The 20,531-nt window shown below is 36.0% G+C and overlaps 1 protein-coding gene and 1 long non-coding RNA gene across 2 annotated transcripts; one reads left to right on the top strand and one right to left on the bottom strand.

Moving 5' to 3' along the window:
- Positions 1-8,900: 8,900 nt before the first annotated feature.
- LOC147292988 (uncharacterized) lies at positions 8,901-9,557 on the bottom strand. Its single transcript, XR_015120179.1, has 3 exons — positions 9,433-9,557; positions 9,079-9,158; positions 8,901-8,998 (listed from the first exon to the last, which is right to left on the bottom strand). It is a non-coding gene; the product is annotated as an uncharacterized LOC147292988 (long non-coding RNA).
- A 5,244-nt stretch (positions 9,558-14,801) lies between these two features.
- Positions 14,802-19,848, top strand: LOC147292989 (uncharacterized). Its single transcript, XM_086230817.1, has 3 exons — positions 14,802-16,464; positions 17,196-19,570; positions 19,707-19,848. The coding sequence occupies exons 1-2, from the start codon at positions 14,928-14,930 to the stop codon at positions 19,532-19,534; spliced, it is 3,876 nt and encodes a 1,291-aa protein (XP_086086943.1). The 5' UTR covers positions 14,802-14,927; the 3' UTR covers positions 19,535-19,570; positions 19,707-19,848.
- Positions 19,849-20,531: the final 683 nt, after the last annotated feature.

Consider the following 20,531-nt stretch of genomic DNA (forward strand, 5'->3'; position numbering starts at 1 on the left):
TTTCGGTATGCGGAGTGGCATTCCTGTTATTTTTATATAAAGGCGCCGTTTTTTTTTTTTGTCTTAAAACAGCGGGCTAAAAATAGATTGAGTTGGAACTTAAGAATCATGCCGGTTGGGTTTGGGTTTAAATATTTTTTTCATTTTGGGTATCAAATTAATGCACCCAAAAAATAAATGTAGGCGTCTGCCTAAGAGAATGACTATATGTATATATTGTTTGTAATATATATAATATTAGTAATGATCACCCGCTCACCATAGAGCGGGAAATTTCCCGCTCACCTAACCACTCGGTCACCGTAGAGCGGGGAATTCAATGATCATGACCGTCCATTTTTTAGGTCTATCCTTGAGGGTCGTCTCTGTAAAAAATCAGCCAAATCGATAATTGTTTGATCCCCCAAACTTTGTAGACAAATACAGTTCGTCAGATAAGGTTGAAATGATGTTGACAGTAATACACTGGTTAAACAGTTTCTGATTTGGCTAATTTTTTGCAAGGGTGGTCTTTCAATAATGCTCTAAAATATGGACGGTTTTGATCATTGAAATTCGTTGCTGGGTGGTTAGGTGAGCGGGAAATTCTCCGCTCTATGATGAGCGAGTGATCATTTCTGTATATAATATATACATATATGTAATATATATATAGGCAGAGAGACCAACCCATGTATTGGTACAATTAAAACATACTAACCCATACTTTTTTTCCTAGTCGTTTGATTTATTTTTGTGGATTGATATATTTTTATTTAGATTTTTGCAGGTGAATAAAGATAATATTTTATGAGAATTCTACAATTTAAATCTCATAAATTGTGAGATTTAAATCCATTAAATCTTTTAAATTGTAGGACTTAAATTTCATTAATTTTATAATAATATTAGAGGTAATTTTGGAATAAAAAACGCCAACATGGTAACTAGATAATAGTTTTAGACCTCAGTCAATTTTTATATATAATTTAGTGAGTTAATTACACTTACACCCCCTAAGGTTTATCATCTTTTCACATACACCCCCAGGGGTTTCAACAATTACACATACACCCCCTGAGGTTTCAAAACTGTTGTATATAACCCCCTATAGTGAGACGAAAAATGATGAGAAATTATGCAAAAAGGCATGCTAAGGGGTTAAATGGCCTAATAAGATTACTTAAGGTATAAGGTCCAACCTCAATACAAATATTTTCTTTTTTGTTTATTTATTTATTTTTTTCTCTTGTAGGGGGTTATATGCAATAGTTTTAAAACCTCAGGGGATGTATGTGTAATTTTTGAAACCCTAGGGGGTGTATGTGAAAAGACGATAAGCTCGGTAAATTGGATTTGTATTTTTTTATTCCCTATTTATTTCTGCTTGTTTCAATTATATTTATATTTATTAGAGTATTTCCTACTATTCTTTAAATTTTTCCCCAAGTTTAAATTAAAAAATATGACATAAATTACCTTTCCAATTATTCCCTAAAATTATCTCAAAATTGAGATTTTCTTAAAAAAATTCCCCAAATCCAGTTGAATGGATCAGGTTCGTCAAACCTCAACAGTCAAATTTTATATGATTTGCAAAAATTTCAACTTTAGCATTGGTGATTCCTTTTCCACATTTAACTTTTTTTCTAACTTTAACCTCATATTTGAAGAAAATATAAAAAACAAAGTTGGATATGCTCTTATAAATTCAAAAGTTATAAATATATAGATATATAATTTCACACATAATCAAAAAAGTATTATGAATCATGTACCGAAAAAGTATTATCAATTGCTCACCCTTTGTTTAGTCTTGCTAATAGCTGCAGACTGCTTTTTGGTGGGTTTGCTAATTGCTTGGTGAGACATGTGTATCGTGAGCAAAATTTTTGTGCTGATCGTTTAGCCTCCTTAAGTGTGGGGAGGGATTTGGATGTTCATTGGTTTGTTTTACCCCCTTCCTGAGGTCTGCTCATGATCTTTACTTTCTGCTGATGCTCTTGGTACTCCTTATTCTAGAGCTGTAGTTGTTTAGATTTTTCTTTTGGGCTTCAGCCCCTCTTGTACCAAAAAAAAAAAAGTATTATCAATCTATATTTTTTATTTAAGCACTCAACCATTTATAATACACTAGTCACTTGTTTATTCATAAATAAAGTATTATATTTTCCAGTTTTTGAAAGGAGAAACTGTCAACTTACAGTTTTTTCTTTTACAGTTTCTTAACTATTCATTTTATTTTAACAATTTATCTTCAGAAAGTATAATTATTTTGTGAGCTTCATAGTTATTTTTGTCCCATCAATGAATGACTTGTGTGTCAAAGTGCCCCAATAAAATTTAGCTAATTTATCCATTAAATTTTTTAAAATAAGTTAATTTGTTCTAATTTACTAGGATTTCATTCAAATTTCCGTTCAAAAGATTTATTTTGCGTGAGGACAAAATGGATAATTCACACTCAAAGACTTACATGGTTAGACGCAATTTGACATTACCAAAACTTATCCCTTGTTCTAAAACAGTTAATTAGATGTAGGTCCAATTTTAAAGGGTCATTCGGATTAAAACTATATAGAAATTTAGATTTGTACTTAAATCCAATTTTTTAGGCTAAGATCCAAAAAATGGACTTTTAAAAAATTTTGACTCATATTATCTCTTAAAATTAAGATAATTAGTATGAACTAATTTTAAAAATTATGAAAGATAATATCCATTAGGACATTTTTAATTAAAACATTCAAGATTATCTAGTTTTTATGTTTTATAATTTAAAATAATAAAAGATAATATCCATTTAAATTATACAAATATCAAAAAATGCATTAACTCACAAAATCAAAAAATAATCAAAGAAGTAAAAAAAGTATATATAGGTACATTTCAATTGTATCGATACCTAGGTTTATATATATATATATATATAGGTACATTTCAATTGTACCAATACCTGGGTTGGTATATATATATATATATATATACATATTCGATTAAGTGCGCACCAACGAATATGCGCACTTGATCCGAACGCTCAGTTTCCGCCGCCGATCGCTCGGTCATGCTGCTTTCTTTCCCAAGTTTTAATGGTAAATCTCCATCTTTTCACCCCATCTCCTCCTAGGGTATAGAATGAGCTTGATGGATGTGTTATGTTAGAGTTCCGTCCAAAATTCCGAAGCTAAATCATAACATAAACGCCGACAAACCATCAATTGATTGGTATAATTGAAATGTACCCATAAAGAATTTTTTTTTTCTTATTTGATTATTTTCTATTTTTTGGACCTTAGATTAATATAATTTAAATCCCACAATTAATTTTAGGATAATATGATAATATTATAATATTAAGATAATATAAAACTAGGATAATATTATGATAATATTAAGATTTAAATATTATTAATTTTAGGATAATATTAGACATTTTGAAATTAAAAACATCTGAACAATATTTTTGGACCTCAGTCGAAAATTAAAAAACATTAAGGTAATAGTTTAAGAGAGAAGAGAAAATTGGACCGGCTTGTAAATGGCTCTTTCTGAAATCTAGGACACGAAAATGAACAAAATTTGGTTGAATTGGAATAGGCCCACACGGGTGAATTGAGAAAAATAAACTAATTTGTTGAGCAAATTATGCAACAAATTTTTATTTATTCAAATATAGCTCAATCATAACCTGATTTATTTCTAATTGGGATAAGTGTCATTTTTCTCTTCAGACTATATCACTTGTATTAGTTTGCTTCTGAAACTTCTAATTTAGAAAATTAAAGTACTTAATTTTTCAATTTTACTAATTAAGGTAATTCTGTCAATTTACTTGGTAAATTGATATAAGTGATGAGCATGTGACTACCATTTTTCCCTCAATAAAAACTCTTTATGATAAGGATTTGACTTTATGTAAATGAAACTTTAGATGTAAAGCAAGTAAATTCATAAAATTATCTCAATAGACAAAATTAAAAAGTTAAGTATCTTAATTTTTAAAATTAAAAGTGAAGCAAATTGATACAAGTAATATAGTAAAAAGCGACATTTATCACTTTCAAATTTGGTGAGTAGTATATTTTCTTTAACTTGTTGGAAGGTGGCTTCAACAACAATCTACCAAATGTCAAGTTTGGTGGCTTAGTTTATTGCGTAGTCGTATCGTGTGGCTTTTCCCAAATTAAGGACAATAGCCAACAGCTTGACGACACTTGGCTCATTTGGTAGAGCGGAGGACTTATTGTTTTATAGCTTCTGCTATTAACTCACTCTTTCGAATCGATCAGTCATTGTTTGAACATTTTTAATCTCTTTATTTATAACAAAACAAAAAAGAACAAATTCGGTGAGCAACGATATATATTAGATTGGATTATCCTGTTTATAACAAATTATTGATTAATAATTATAAAAATGATGGATGAAAGGGACATGAAGTTATTTATTTATTCTTTTTTTTTTCTGACTATATATCTTACAAATGTGAAATGTCCAAGTGTCTATATTAATATGACAAAGCTTTCTGGTGGCTTTACTAAAGTGTATTATGAATTGGAATAACAGAATATACTAAATGGAATATAAGTTTTAAAGATTGAAATGACCGACACTACAAGAAATTAGAGCAATGACATTCATTAATTGCACAGAAAGGGATGACAATTGAGAAATATTAAAGTACCTCGATTTTAACAAAATAAGTGACAATTGGACAATAGGGACTAAAGTTCCTTATTGTCCTTATTGCCACCCCTTCTTGTGCAACCAAATGATAGTGAGTTTTGCTCACATTTCTTGTAGTGCGATTATGTGATAATAAAAGTGTTTCTTAACTTGTAATTAATGTTATTTGTGTAATTCAAAGGTGTAAATGAATGGTTGATTGATAACAAGTTTAAGTGTGTGCGAGATTAAATGTGAATTCTTAAATCTCTAATGCATACTTGGGGTTAAAGCAAACAAAAACATGCACAACAAAGAATTCACTTTCTTTTAATTTTACAAATAGCTACAACTTTTTTTATTTGGCCAAAAATAGCTACAACTTATATATATATATATATATATACAGGTTCCTTCTGTTGAGGTATACCTCAACTTATTTATGTTGAGGTATACCATGTTGGGGCCCACAATAGTCATTTTGTGTCGATCCGAACCGTTCGCAAGGATTATCTTCATTGATAGATCATCCTTGTAAAAAATTAGTCAAATCGAAAATTATTTGCCTATCTAACTTTGATAAAACAAATTGACGGTTTCATCGAAAATACATATATATATGTATATACAGTAATAATCACTCGCTCACCATAGAGCGGGAAATTCTATCATAAACTAAAATATTTGAAAGATTCTGCACAAAAAATAAAATGTGGCCAATTTAACATAGTCCTGCAAGAAAAAATATATAAAACTGGTTTTTTTTTTTTTCTTCTGTTGTCTATTAATTTCATACTTCAAATTCTTAATAAATTATCTATGTTTTCATAATTCTCTACAAGAAGCTTAACTAAACAAAATTATAATGTATATTATTAGTTTGGGTAAAAAGAAATCTACATGAGATTTCTGTGAGAGACTAGAGTATGTTCTCCCAAAACATAAATTGGGAAGTGGGAAACGTAGGTGGGTTAGATGAGGAGTATGAGTTCACTACTACAAAAAACGTAATACACAACGGATAAAATCCGTTGTGTAAGTTACCAAAATACCGTCGTCTAATCGACCGACGTCTATTGGGGTACCAATAGACAACGGGTAATATCCGTTGTCTTGTAAACATTAACACAATGGTTTTAATTTAAAACCGTTGTATATACACCCTCAAAAACTAATGATTTAGGAGATACCGTTGTTGTGTACTTATCTAGACATCGATTTTTATTTAAAGACCGTTGTGTACTAATAGGAGAGACAACGGTTTCTATACCCTAAAGCATGTATTTTACAACTGTTTTAAGTATAACCATGAGGTGAAATAGTCATTAAGACAACAGTTTATGTATAATAACCGTTGTATAAAATAACAATTTCAATTTGCTTTTGATGTATATAATGCTTTGGTACATCGATTTCTATTGAAAACCATTGTAGGACTACACTTTAAACAACGGTTATAACCATATAAACGTTGTACAAAATAATAATTTCAATTTGAGTTTGATGTATATAATGCTTTGGTACAATGGTTTCTGTTGAAAACCATTGTAGGACGACACTTAGTACAACTGGTTTTAATCATATAACCATTGTGTAAGATAATAATTCCAATTTGATTTTGATGTATATAATGCTTTGGGACATTGATTTTTATTGAAAACCAATGCAATACAGCACTTAATTATAGTATACCAATGCACGCTCATGCTCAGAATTAAACTAAAAGATACTTCATAAATATATGTAAGATTACATTACATGATAGATTCCATAAGTGTGATCAGTTGTACAAAAAATACATTCAGTCAAACTAGCTTAAAAGAAAAGGCACAGAAAAAAAAAAAAAAAAAAAAAAAAAAAAAAAAAAAAAACTAGCTTAACATAACACATTTACTTCCTTCCAACTTGACCCAAGTCACAAGCATATGAATCCATATCTGCCAGTTTCTTACTGTCAACTACAATCAAAACAAATCTAATAAGATACCAATACAATGCAAAGCAATAGGTAAGTCATATGCAAGCTCTAAATAAAAGAATTGAAAACACTATTATAATCCTTGATAATTTTGTATATTTACACATCGATATTTCTTGGGTATAAGTGTTGTCCTTTCTCTTCCCCATACCTTTTTAAGTAGCTGCCCCAACTCTAAAGCTCTAAGAAAACTAACAAAGTCCCTGTAAAAGAGCACAAACACACACAAAATCACATTTAGACAAACTTTAGAGAAATTTCAAAAAGATACAAATATTCACTTATTTGGTCAAGTAAAAAAGTTTTGAAAGAAGGAAAATCTACTAACTTTTTGTATCTTGACCAAATATTGTTGGGTCTATGCATTTTTTTCATTGTTGGGTTTCTCATTTGCAGATAAGTGAATATTTTTATCTTTTTGAAATTTCTGTAAATAATCATCACTACAAAGTCTATGCACAAATCATGTTTGGTCCATTTTTCTAGTGCCTAACTTATTATTTGAATAATCATGCAAGCTTTAAAATTTCATTCTGATCCAGCATTCAATCCCACAAGAAATTAGAATACAAAGCTAGGCTTGAGGTCCAGACCTCACCCTTCCGGACCGGACCTCCAATAAGATTGGATTTAGAAATTTAGGTTTGAGGTCCGGACCTCACCCTTGAGAACCGGACCTCTAGTAAGATTGGTGTTTGAGACCTAGGCTTGAGGTCCGGACCTCTCCTTTGAGGACCGGACCTCCAGTGGCGAACTCAGTTTTCTGTCAACATGAAGCTGAGCAACCAAAACTAAACAAAAGGAAACAACATTTTGAACAACCAAAATACTAATTCAACTAAAACCAAATCAATAAACAAACCCAATATCAGTAAACAAAATCAATAAGATCAAGCAAAATAAATAAGCATATATCAGTAAACTCATATCAATAAACCCATATAATTTACAAAATCAATAAACAAACCCCATATCAGTAAAACCCAATCAAAAATGTTTTGAAGGTACATTGCCAATAAAATACAATCAGATCAAAAAGATATGATACAATAAATCAATTCATATTTACAAAAAACTAGTTCCAAACATCAGAAAGTAATATGATTATTTAAGCACCTTACCATCCACTCCAATTCTTAGTCCACATTTTAGGACTCTTTTGGGGTGAATTGATCACAGTAAAATCCCTTAATGCAAGTGCTGATCTGTAAGTAGATACAACTCAAGAAATAATGCCAATTTAAAAAATCTTATATGGCTCTCTGAAGACCATATAACCAGGCATGCCATACACAAAAACCATCTATAACACAAAAACCAGCCATCAATATTCTAATCTACCAATTTGCTACCATCAATCTAATCTAGCAATTAATTAAGCCTACCTATCAATCTTGGCAGCACCCAAAAGAATCTAACAAAGTGATCAATGATATATATATATATATATATATACCCCAAGCTAGTCTAGCTAAACACATGACCTACAAAATCAAGTTCAAAAATGTTGCACGTCAAAAATTCACCTTCTACTCGATCTACATATACTGCCCCACAAAGTTTGCCCATTCAGCCCGGATTTCATTGATATCTTCTTGGGTATAAGTGTTGTCATTCCTTCGCTCCCACTGAAACAAGGCAAAAATGGAGTAGTAATTAAAAAGAAAATTCAACCCAAAATGAAGACATAATGAATCTAAGAAATGAATAAACAATATGCCCCTTAGGTAAAAAAGGCCAAGACAACTCATGATATAAGTGCACAACTACATTAATTAAGAATTAAGCACATATACATAACCAGCAAAATGTCCTAAGCTAACTACACCCAAAACAGAATCTCCCAATGGCCTAAAGAAATTGCACTAGACCACTCATAAATTTGTTATTAATAATATAAGTGCATAACTACATTAATTAAGAATCAAGCTGAAATCAACCTCAAATTCACACAAGTGATCATCAAACAGGGGCCTAGCTATATAACATGTCCACTTCCACAAGTTTGAAAGAATCCACCCAGTATTCCCAATCTGCATGCACCCAAAACACTCTCCTAAGCTAATTTGTTTCCTTTTATTCCTTTACTACATTTCCAAATTTTCAGCTACAAAACAAATAAAAGAATTTCAACATTTCCAAGTAAAAGACAATTTTCATATCACTGCTCAGAGTTCACATGACCAACTTAATGTCAAGTTACTTATACTTCACTAATGCATACCTTAGTCACAAAAGCTAAGCTCTGGAGCAGGGGCTACTGCTGATGAAGAGCATGGCAATGTGCAACTGACTGCATCAGGTTTCCGTTTAGAATGTCCATTTGAACATATTACATGTGAAGCTGGTGGTTGACAATTCGAACCACGTGTTCCCCTGAGCAACGAACATTCAGTATTTTTAGTGTTCATTACAATCATAATCAGTGTAAAGACAAAAAATGGATAACCAAATACCATGAGGCTGCAGCTGGAAGAGCAATAGATCTACCAGAGCTTCCATTTGGAGGAGAACCTCTAATAAGGCTTCCAGTATTCTGCAATATAAAAAAACAAAAAACAAAATCAAAACAAGAATATATGCCTCAAAAACAGCACAACTAATATTCAGCTAAACATCACAACTCTGCAACTTGATAGTCACATCTACTAAATAAAGAAAAATTTAACTTCCATTTCAGATTATTCCTCTAGAATTTTAATCAAATACACCTAAACTATATCAAGGCAAAACAAGAACGCAAATAAAAAACAATAGCATCCAGCTCATTCTTACAGTTCCATAACTTTGTAGTAAATATATACACTTACACTTGAACCATTTTTAATAATAGGTCGTCCAGCAGAAGCAGAACTACTGTTACAATAATCATCTAGTGGCAGAGGCAACACACTCCCTGAACATCATTGCATACTGTGTGCAGCACCAGTAATTTGTTGTACTCTACTCCTTTAAACCATTATGCAAGTTAATTAATCATCCAATCAAAACACTACCAGAAGTTACAAAAAGCAGAAAGCAATGACAAGTATATTAAAGTTACACAAAAATCTTCATTAAAGCATTTTAATGAATATTAAATCTTTTTAACCTTTATCTCCACAAACACCTCTCATCAATAATCATAAAGGAATGACATGAAGTCACAATAAATACCTTTTCCGAATCCTCCTGAATACTGATAGAGTATAACCATCAACAAGACAAGTAACAATATAGCACTCTTATCATTTAACAAAATATTGGCCAGGATAGAGAACTAAATTAGTGTATGCAGATATTATTTCATCTTTAGTGAAACTATCTTCCTGACATCCAACCTCATGCAGATACAAACAATCTGGATTGGTGCAAGGCTGGAAACAACAAAAAGTGAATACTCAACTAGATTCTTTCAAATTCAATGTAGGATCTACAAGATAGAGCATTTCATCAAACTAGATAGACCATGTAATGATCTATACCACATTCCTCAGCCATGCATGACAATACTTTGTAGTCCCGAAGCAAGCCCTGAAACATACACCTAAAAGATTATGATGCTGACAACTCTATATTGCAAAATCATGCAATCGTTAAATAAGAGAACAGTCTCAAATAGGTGTAAAATGCACGTACCTCAAAGATTTACCCTCCAAGACAAACCCATGTACATTTTGAATACAACAAACCGCTTCCTCCTCTTTGGAGTAAGTAATATATTTGAGTACAAAGAAACATATGAAACCAACATCAAACACACAAGGGCCATCAGAATTTGGCAATAAACTCAATGCCAAGTTCAAGTCCTAAAATTAGGAAACTAAATTCAAGCATTACAAGGATTGTATCAAAAGACACTTGGTAAATGTAAATAACATCAAGAGAAAATAACACTGAAAAAACGTAAAATAAACATAAAATTCAATTACATGCGAACTTATAAGCTAATTGGAAAATTTAAAGGAACCCAGTTGTATAAAAAAAAAAAAAAAAAGGGGCCTGATGAACTCACCTTTTCAATCCAATCGGCAGCCTAGCTATTTTCTTTCCCCAAGCTCAACAATATCACCAAATATCACCAATATAAACTTCACCTTGAGCAAAAACACAAAACAAAAAGGGTTAGAAGAACCTCAAAGAACAAAAATCAGAAATGCACAAAAAAAGAAAGAACAAAATCTAATGAGAAAAAAACCCCCCAAAATCAAACCCTAACCCAACTGTACCTGAACGGAAGTGCAGAGATGCGCGAAGATGATTAAGGGGAGTGCAGAGATAGCCGGGCGATGAGGAATGGGTGGAGACGCTAAGGACGGAGATGGAGGTCGGTGACGTCAGGAGACGTGCAGATGGAGAGCGAGGGACAACGTCGGAGATGGAGATTGACGCGCGATGAGGACGGAGATTGATGCGCTAGAGGGAAGATCGATCGGTGAAACCAGAGGACTGAGTTGAGGAGGGAAGATCAATCGATCGATGAAGACTAAGTTGTGGGCTAAGTGTGTGTGTGTGAGTTTCTGAAAGGTGAAGTCAGAGGGCTTTGACCCAAAAAGACCTAAGGCGCGCGCGATATGTTTCATTAACGCGGTCATGCACTTGTCAAATAGAAAGACCCGCAAAATTTTCTATTTTTGTGAAACTTGCCCAACACAACGGTATTCCTTAATACTATTGTCTGTTAATTGTTAGGAAAAATTATCAAACCAAATACCATGAGATAATATATATTAATATAACGGTTTGTTAAAAACCGTTGTGTGGTAAATTAAGATAACGGCAAAAATACAAAACGTTGTCTATTGACCGATGTCTATTACGTTTTTTGTAGTAGTGGTTGTAATAAAAGAACTCTTAAGATTTAAATGAAAATGCTAGCAGTTTGAGAAAAGACATATATATTGACAATTTCGGTAACACCCTCTTAGAAATTCATCTAATAAGTGTAAGAAAGCAGTCGATCTATTAACCTTGTATACGAAAATATTCTAGAAATTAATTTATGTATATATATAGTTGACTAAGTTTAATCATGTTGAAGTTAGACTAATGGGTGTGTGAATTCTAATGTTCTAGTAGCTATCATAACCAACTGTCAAAAACATTAAAGAAAAAGAGAAACTTAAGAAATACCAATACAAAACCAAAGCATATATTTTGGTTTCTGCCAATAACAAAAAGACAGACAATGGGTTGCAATATTAGGTGAACATAGCTTGTGTTTTAAGTTATACAATCTGTACCACCATACCCAAACTGATTTTGAAAACAAGAGCAGGTATATGGTGTGGTCCATTAATGATCGAGCTTGACATAATTAGCTACTCAAACTTTGAAAGTTCTTTCTTTATATTTGCCTCTCATTTACTCCATGATTAATTTCAACATCGTAACCATCGATAGGGATCATAGACTCAACTTTTTCTTCTGCTCTTAATATATATTCTCTCATTCAAACAGTCAATAAGGCTGTGAACAGAAAAAAGGAAGCATTTCAAACAATAATCAAAAGCAAGGGGTTTGCTATATATATAATATCTCCTTACCCTCAACAACTCACACCCACTATCTTCAAAGTTGTAGTTAGCTATGACTTGTAGAGGTGTTTCACCACACGTCATTGATATATAGTCAAAAAGAGTGATCAATAGGTTTAAACTTTTACAAATTTGCTTTGTGCCCATAGGGACACTACATGCATTAGCCCTAATCATAATTATTATTGGACCGTATAGGCATCTAATTAATTATAGTAATCTGATTAGGGGAATGTACCAACAAAAAGTGACACAGTACCTAGCTTTCCATCTTCTCATACATGCAAATTAATTAAGTGAAATTAGTAATGACCCAGTTGAACTCATGCTATATTTCAACTACTTTATTTGATGTTAATTTAATCTTTTATGGACTTGAAGCTTCACTTGTAAGCAAAAAAATAGAAATTGTGGTGTTATGGACCTTATGGTGTTATACTTATCCCATGTGCACTTGTGTCTCCATTCTATAACTACTGGTTTTAATTACTGTACCCCATGTAGTCCAAATGGGTATGATGTCTGATTTTTTTTTTTGGAGTAAAGTATGATGTCTGATTCAATTTTTTGATTCCATTTTGTCTGTGTTTCTAATAGTCAGCCATGTCTCTTATTAATTGCCTATTTTGGATAAAGGAAAAGAGAAAGATATTAAAGAGAAAAAAGTGGAAAGTTTTATTCGACCAGAAAAAAAGGGGAAAAAAAAGGCTCAAGGCTGAGTTCAAATTTGAAGAATTACATGCCATGTGTGCATCAAAAAGAACATCTATGGGTGGTCCAATTTATATAGCTCTCTAGCTAAGTCATTTTCATGGCAGTAAGGGCATCTATTTTTTCACGTTCAAAGGAAACATGCATTATTATTTCTTGCATGAAATGAAATTCACTCCTAAAATTAACACAATAACATTCTTTTATGTGATCCCTTTTTCTTTTTCTTTTACACTCTTGTTTGTTGTAGGCTTGTAGGTCATAGTACCTGCAAAAGCTGCAAAACCACTTGATGACTCCACACATGCTCCTCTCATAATTGAGAAATCACATGCATTATACGTTTGAAAATTAAATACCAACTTCTCTTTTCCCTAGCTAGTGAAGAGACCTAAGGTAACATAGTAACATATGAATTGAATTTGAGCTTTTTTTTTTTTTTGGAATTCTTTTGTTTTTGTTTTGCTATTTACTTGTACTATTTTTGTTGTTTTGTTTTTGTAATTTTGCTATCAGCTTGCAGTATTACAAAGTGTATCTCTACCTAGCTACCACCAACTTAATTAGATTCTTAGTTAATTATTGGCCTTTTAATTTACTTTAGCCTTTTGACAATTTGGACACTAATTTAAGATAGAAACCAAGAATTTGAAAAGTAAGAAAAAAAGAAGTTGATTTATTTAAGAACAATATTTGAGTCATCCTTGGGGGTGCCTTACCTCACCTCCTCAAATTCTGATTTCGGCAATGTCGGCACATAATCGGAACCATTCACTTTTTAGATCATTTATTATAGATCTTCTCTACAAAAAATTAACTCAATCGGAAATCGTTTGGTTATATAACTGTTGTCGATTAAATAAAAAAATTAATGATTTGGTAAAAAAAATCACTCTTTAATTGAAAACCATATATTTTTTCTATTTAATTGACACCAGTTATATAATTAAACGATTTCTGATTGATTTGATTTTTTTTCAGAGATGATCTTTAATATGTTATTTAAAAAATGAACAATTCCGATTATGCGCCGATATTGCCAAAATCAAAATTTGAGGGGGGTGGAGTGACCTTAAGGTACCCTAGGAGTGACCCAAATTTTGTTCTTTATTTAATCGGAAAAAAATTGGAAAGTACTGCTTCACATGGCGTCTGTCTGTAGCAACAACTGGATGGCTCAAATCAGATCTCATATGATTAATTTCATGATATTATTTTAAACCTTGGGAAAGGTTTGACCCAAAATCATGATCTAGAATTTGATCCAACGGCAGCAAGAGGTGCCCCAAAGGACAAGTGTTACATCATCAGTGTCATCATGGATAGGATTTCAAGCAATTTTGGTTATAAAAACACTAATTACATACATTCTATTGCAGTGTTTCACAAAATTAGAGCGAGCCCAGAAGTGGAAATAATGAATTATTAATTTTGAAAAAATAATATTAATGTAGTAATATTTTAGCATTATCAACCCATATTATTAAATCAGCAATATTGGGTATACTGGTTTCTCAATTGGGAGCTACCCCAAGTGATCCAAACAGTGAATTAAAAAAGAAAACGCCAGCTAGAGTGACCCCAGTTGCTGCATTAATCAAAAGGAGTCCCGGTGCCGGCCCTTTTAATGTTTTATTGAAGAGTGGTTTCATTAAAAGCAAGAAAGTAATTAATGTTTGAGTTTGTATTTTTTTTTTTAATTTTTTTTTTTATATTCTTATAAATTATTATTATTTTTAATTATTTTCTTGATATTTAATTAAAATTTTTTAAATTCCTAATTAATTTCTTATCAATTGTAAATTGTTTTACAAAATATTTTATTAGAAGTCCAATTTAAATTTTGCTGTGAACCTTCCAAAAGTCAGGACCGGCCTGAAGAGTCCATAAGAATTGGTCTCTTTTGACAGCTCTCTCCCAACGACTCACACTCACTATAAAATTCAGTGTATCATGCATGCCTTAGGCCATCACCACCACCACCATCACCACAAGCCCTCCTTCCTTTCACAAATTTTCTCTCAATTTTCCCGAGAAAATTTTGGAAATTCTGGCTCATTGACAGCCAACAGCAACCCATGAGGAGTGTGGGTGATGACCCCTCTTGGGGTCGTCTTTGGCCTCAAATGGCAGTGGCATTAGTAGCCATGGTACTAGTTGTTTCAAGCAATGTGGGTTCAGTCCATGCAGAAGATCATGATGCCTATCCTTACTATTCCCCACCACCACCTTACATTTACAGCTCACCACCACCCCCCTCTCCCTCCCCACCACCACCATATGTCTACAAGTCGCCGCCGCCTCCATCACCTTCACCTCCACCGCCTTATGTCTACAAATCACCACCACCGCCATCACCTTCACCACCACCACCTTATGTCTACAAGTCACCACCACCACCATCCCCTTCCCCACCACCAACTTATGTCTATAAGTCCCCTCCACCTCCCCCACCCAAAGAACTACCTCCATACCACTACAAGTCTCCACCACCACCTTCACCCTCACCACCACCACCATATATCTACAAGTCCCCTCCACCTCCCCCACCCAAAGAACTACCTCCATACCACTACAAGTCTCCACCACCACCTTCACCTTCACCGCCACCACCTTATATCTACAAGTCCCCTCCACCTCCCCCACCCAAAGAACTACCTCCATACCACTACAAGTCTCCACCACCACCTTCACCTTCACCGCCACCACCTTATATCTACAAGTCCCCTCCACCTCCCCCACCCAAAGAACTACCTCCATACCACTATAAGTCTCCACCACCACCTTCACCCTCACCGCCACCACCTTATATCTACAAGTCCCCTCCACCTCCCCCACCCAAAGAACTACCTCCATACCACTACAAGTCTCCACCACCACCTTCACCTTCACCGCCACCACCTTATATCTACAAGTCCCCTCCACCTCCCCCACCCAAAGAACTACCTCCATACCACTACAAGTCTCCACCACCACCTTCACCTTCACCGCCACCACCTTATATCTACAAGTCCCCTCCACCTCCCCCACCCAAAGAACTACCTCCATACCACTATAAGTCTCCACCACCACCTTCACCTTCACCGCCACCACCTTATATCTACAAGTCCCCTCCACCTCCCCCACCCAAAGAACTACCTCCATACCACTACAAGTCTCCACCACCACCTTCACCTTCACCGCCACCACCATATATCTACAAGTCCCCTCCACCTCCCCCACCCAAAGAACTACCTCCATACCACTACAAGTCTCCACCACCACCATCACCTTCTCCTCCACCGCCATACTACTACAAATCCCCACCACCACCACACCATCATCCTCACCCACCATACTACTACAAGTCTCCACCTCCACCCTCACCATTGCTGCCGCCACCTTACTATTACAAGTCTCCACCGCCACCATCTCCAACGCCTTACTACTACAAATCTCCACCACCACCTGCAAAGTCTCCTCCATACATCTACAAGTCTCCACCACCACCTGCTCCTTACTACCCGCACCCACATCCCCACCCGTTCGTAGTCAAGGTTGTCGGTAAGGTCTACTGTTACAGATGCTACGACTGGGGCTATCCAGTGAAGTCACATGACAAAAAGCACCTTAAAGGTATTCTTATCTTTCTAAAATATTCTCTTTCTTTAATTATGAATGCTACTTTTTATTTAGATATTATGAATGCTGTTTTTTTTATTGTTTTCCATATTGAAAGAGAGAGAGATTTGTTTTTAAAGTCCTCTGGTCCCAATGAGAAATTTGGGTAGTATGGTCCTGCCAATCTGCTGAGTAACTTTGGGAAACAGAGGCACTATAATCACAACGTGCACATGTGGCACTTTAATTTTGCAAACAGAAAAATAGTGATCATGGTAATTAAGATATATAAAGATATTAATTAATAAAAAATAGATATGAATTTACATAGTATTTTTTATGTTGTCATAAATTAATCTACACTTAATTTGACTCATGTTTTTTTAATTTTTTTGGGAATAAAATGTACAGTAACTGCTTTAAATTAAGGATATCTAGAGGAATATGCAAAATAACAGCTTTGACTTTTTGTTACTTTACAGATCACATATGTAAGAGAGGTCCACACACAATCCTTTTCAACTAATTAAAAGGAATTTTAATTCCAAAAAAGGAAAAGGATTTTGGTATTGAAATGGCTCACCTTGATCATCATAGTATTCTCATTGATTAATTAACATATTAATTAGTACACAGGCTTGTCTGAAAACGATTGTTAATATAATTAAGAGATCTAGATCGAGTTTCAATAAGTGGGAATATGGTTGGTTGATTAATTAATTGTTTAATTTTGTTATGGAGCGCAGGTGCTGTTGTGCAGGTCACTTGCTGGACTGACAACAAGAAGGTCATCAAGGCTTATGGTAAAACCAAAATCAACGGCAAATACAGCATCACAGTCGAAGGCTTTGACTATGACAAGTATGGGGTCAAGGCTTGCAGGGCCAAGCTCCACGCAGCACCCAAGGGTTCACCATGCAACATCCCAACCAAGCTACACTGGGGTCACAAGGGTGCAAAACTCAAAGTGAAGTCCAAGACTAAGTATGAGGTTGTGTTCTCGGCCAAGCCATTTGCTTATGCTCCAAAGACTCCTTACGAGGAGTGTCAAAAGCACACCCCCCACCCTCCTCCTTATGTTTACAAGTCACCACCACCACCAACACCAACATACGTGTACAAGTCCCCGCCTCCGCCCCCACCCAAGTACTACTACAAGTCACCACCACCACCAGCTTACTACTACAAGTCACCACCTCCACCAACTCCGACTTACGTGTACAAGTCTCCCCCTCCTCCACCACCGAAGTACTACTACAAGTCACCGCCTCCACCAACTCCGACTTATGTGTACAAGTCTCCCCCTCCGCCACCACCAAAGTACTACTACAAGTCTCCACCACCACCGGCTTACTACTACAAGTCACCACCTCCACCAACTCCGACTTACGTGTACAAGTCTCCCCCTCCGCCACCACCGAAGTACTACTACAAGTCTCCACCACCACCGGCTTACTACTACAAGTCACCGCCTCCACCAACTCCGACTTACGTGTACAAGTCTCCCCCTCCGCCACCACCGAAGTACTACTACAAGTCTCCACCACCACCGGCTTACTCCTACAAATCACCGCCACCACCGCCGCCCAAGTACTACTACAAGTCGCCACCACCACCAGCTTACTACTACAAGTCTCCACCACCACCATCACCTTATCCTCCACCGCCATACTACTACAAATCCCCACCACCACCACACCATCATCCTCACCCACCATACATCTACAAGTCTCCACCACCACCTTCACCCTCACCACCACCACCTTATATCTACAAGTCCCCTCCACCTCCCCCACCCAAAGAACTACCTCCATACCACTACAAGTCTCCACCACCACCATCACCTTATCCTCCACCGCCATACTACTACAAATCCCCACCACCACCACACCATCATCCTCACCCACCATACATCTACAAGTCTCCACCACCACCTTCACCCTCACCACCACCACCTTATATCTACAAGTCCCCTCCACCTCCCCCACCCAAAGAACTACCTCCATACCACTACAAGTCTCCACCACCACCATCACCTTCTCCTCCATCGCCATACTACTACAAATCCCCACCACCACCACACCATCATCCTCACCCACCATACATCTACAAGTCTCCACCACCACCTTCACCCTCACCACCACCACCTTATATCTACAAGTCCCCTCCACCTCCCCCACCCAAAGAACTACCTCCATACCACTACAAGTCTCCACCACCACCATCACCTTCTCCTCCACCGCCATACTACTACAAATCCCCACCACCACCACACCATCATCCACACCCACCATACATCTACAAGTCTCCACCACCACCTTCACCCTCACCACCACCACCTTATATCTACAAGTCCCCTCCACCTCCCCCACCCAAAGAACTACCTCCATACCACTACAAGTCCCCACCTCCACCATCACCCTCTCCTCCACCACCATATTACTACAAATCCCCACCACCACCATCACCCTCACCACCACCCCCATACATTTACAAGTCTCCTCCTCCTCCATCACCTTCCCCTCCACCACCATACTACTACCAATCACCTCCACCACCATCCCCCTCTCCTCCTCCACCCTACTACTACCAATCACCACCACCACCACCACACTCCCACTCTCACCCACCCTACCACTACAAATCTCCACCACCACCATCAATTTCCCCTCCACCCCCATACCACTACAAGAGTCCCCCACCCCCATCCCCATCACCTCCACCACCATATGTCTACACATCCCCACCGCCGCCATCGCCATCTCCTCCACCACCTTATCACTACAAGTCTCCCCCACCACCATCCCCAATTCCTCCTCCAGAAAAGCTCCCAACCCCAACACCTCCCTACCATTACAAATCTCCCCCACCACCATCTCCATCTCCTCCCCCACCATACCATTACAACTCCCCACCACCACCTTCCCCATCTCCTCCTCCACCATACCATTACAAGTCCCCACCACCACCATCATCCTCTCCTCCCCCCCCCTACATCTACAACTCACCTCCACCTCCTGTGAAATCACCACCACCACCGGCGGCTTACATTTATGCCTCTCCCCCACCTCCAACTCACTACTGAGCTCCAAAAGTTCAACCACATGCAGAGACCAATCATGTAAGTGAATGCTTCTTTGTAATTAGTATTCGATCACCAAACCGAAAATTAAGGGTCATTGCACTTTCAATTTTCTTGGCATTACATTTGCAAGATTAATCTTATTAATTTTTGGGTTATTTCCAACAAATTGCAGGTTTCAATTTCAATAGTGGATTAATAAAGGAAGGCTCCATGAATGGAAAATTGAGACATCAAGCTTCGGATTCAAGTCCAATATTCAATAAGGGTCTGGCAGGAAGATCAGTGAGCAACATTAACCTTTGCAATTCAGACCAGAATGTTTCTACGTTTTGGGTGGCCATCTTGCACACGCTTTTACTCTATTATTCAAGCAAGAATTTGGAATTAAGTGGGTCTTGGAATTGGCTTGGTGTCACAGTTTCATTTTTCAATTTTCCCACTTGGGGGGCCTCGATCTTAATTATTTATGACAGTATAGCGTGTATATGTATGAAGATGGCGTTTTAATTTATTGTATGATTGGCTTCTATTTATTGTGTGGATATATATGTGGTTCTTTGGCCTTCCTGTACGTGCTTTTGGCGCGCACTGAGTAATTTAGCAATAAAGGATCATCACTTTACTCCAATATCGTAATTATCATCAATATCCATATGCATGCAACACTCCAACTTTGAACAAATATCATGGACGTACGTAGCACTCCTTGCAAATTTCCTCATTTCTGAAAACAGAGGATATTATAGTACGTGTCTTTCAGCCTCTTACTTAATAGCAATAGTACCTACTAGATGCCAACGTTATTATTCAAATTTTCATATCTTACACTTAATGTGACAATATCTTATTTTTAATATATGAGTTTATTTTAGAATTCATTTATTTATAATAAGAGAAAAAGACCTACTTTGCAAAGGAACGTCGTTTTCCGGTAACCTTGCAACCTATTTTACAGTTTCCGATAACCGACTGCATGTCAATTTCCGAACCCATTAAT

Source organism: Dryas octopetala, chromosome 2 (genome assembly GCF_963921425.1).
Source record: "Dryas octopetala chromosome 2, drDryOcto1.1, whole genome shotgun sequence".
In the NCBI taxonomy this organism is placed as follows: Eukaryota; Viridiplantae; Streptophyta; class Magnoliopsida; order Rosales; family Rosaceae; genus Dryas; species Dryas octopetala.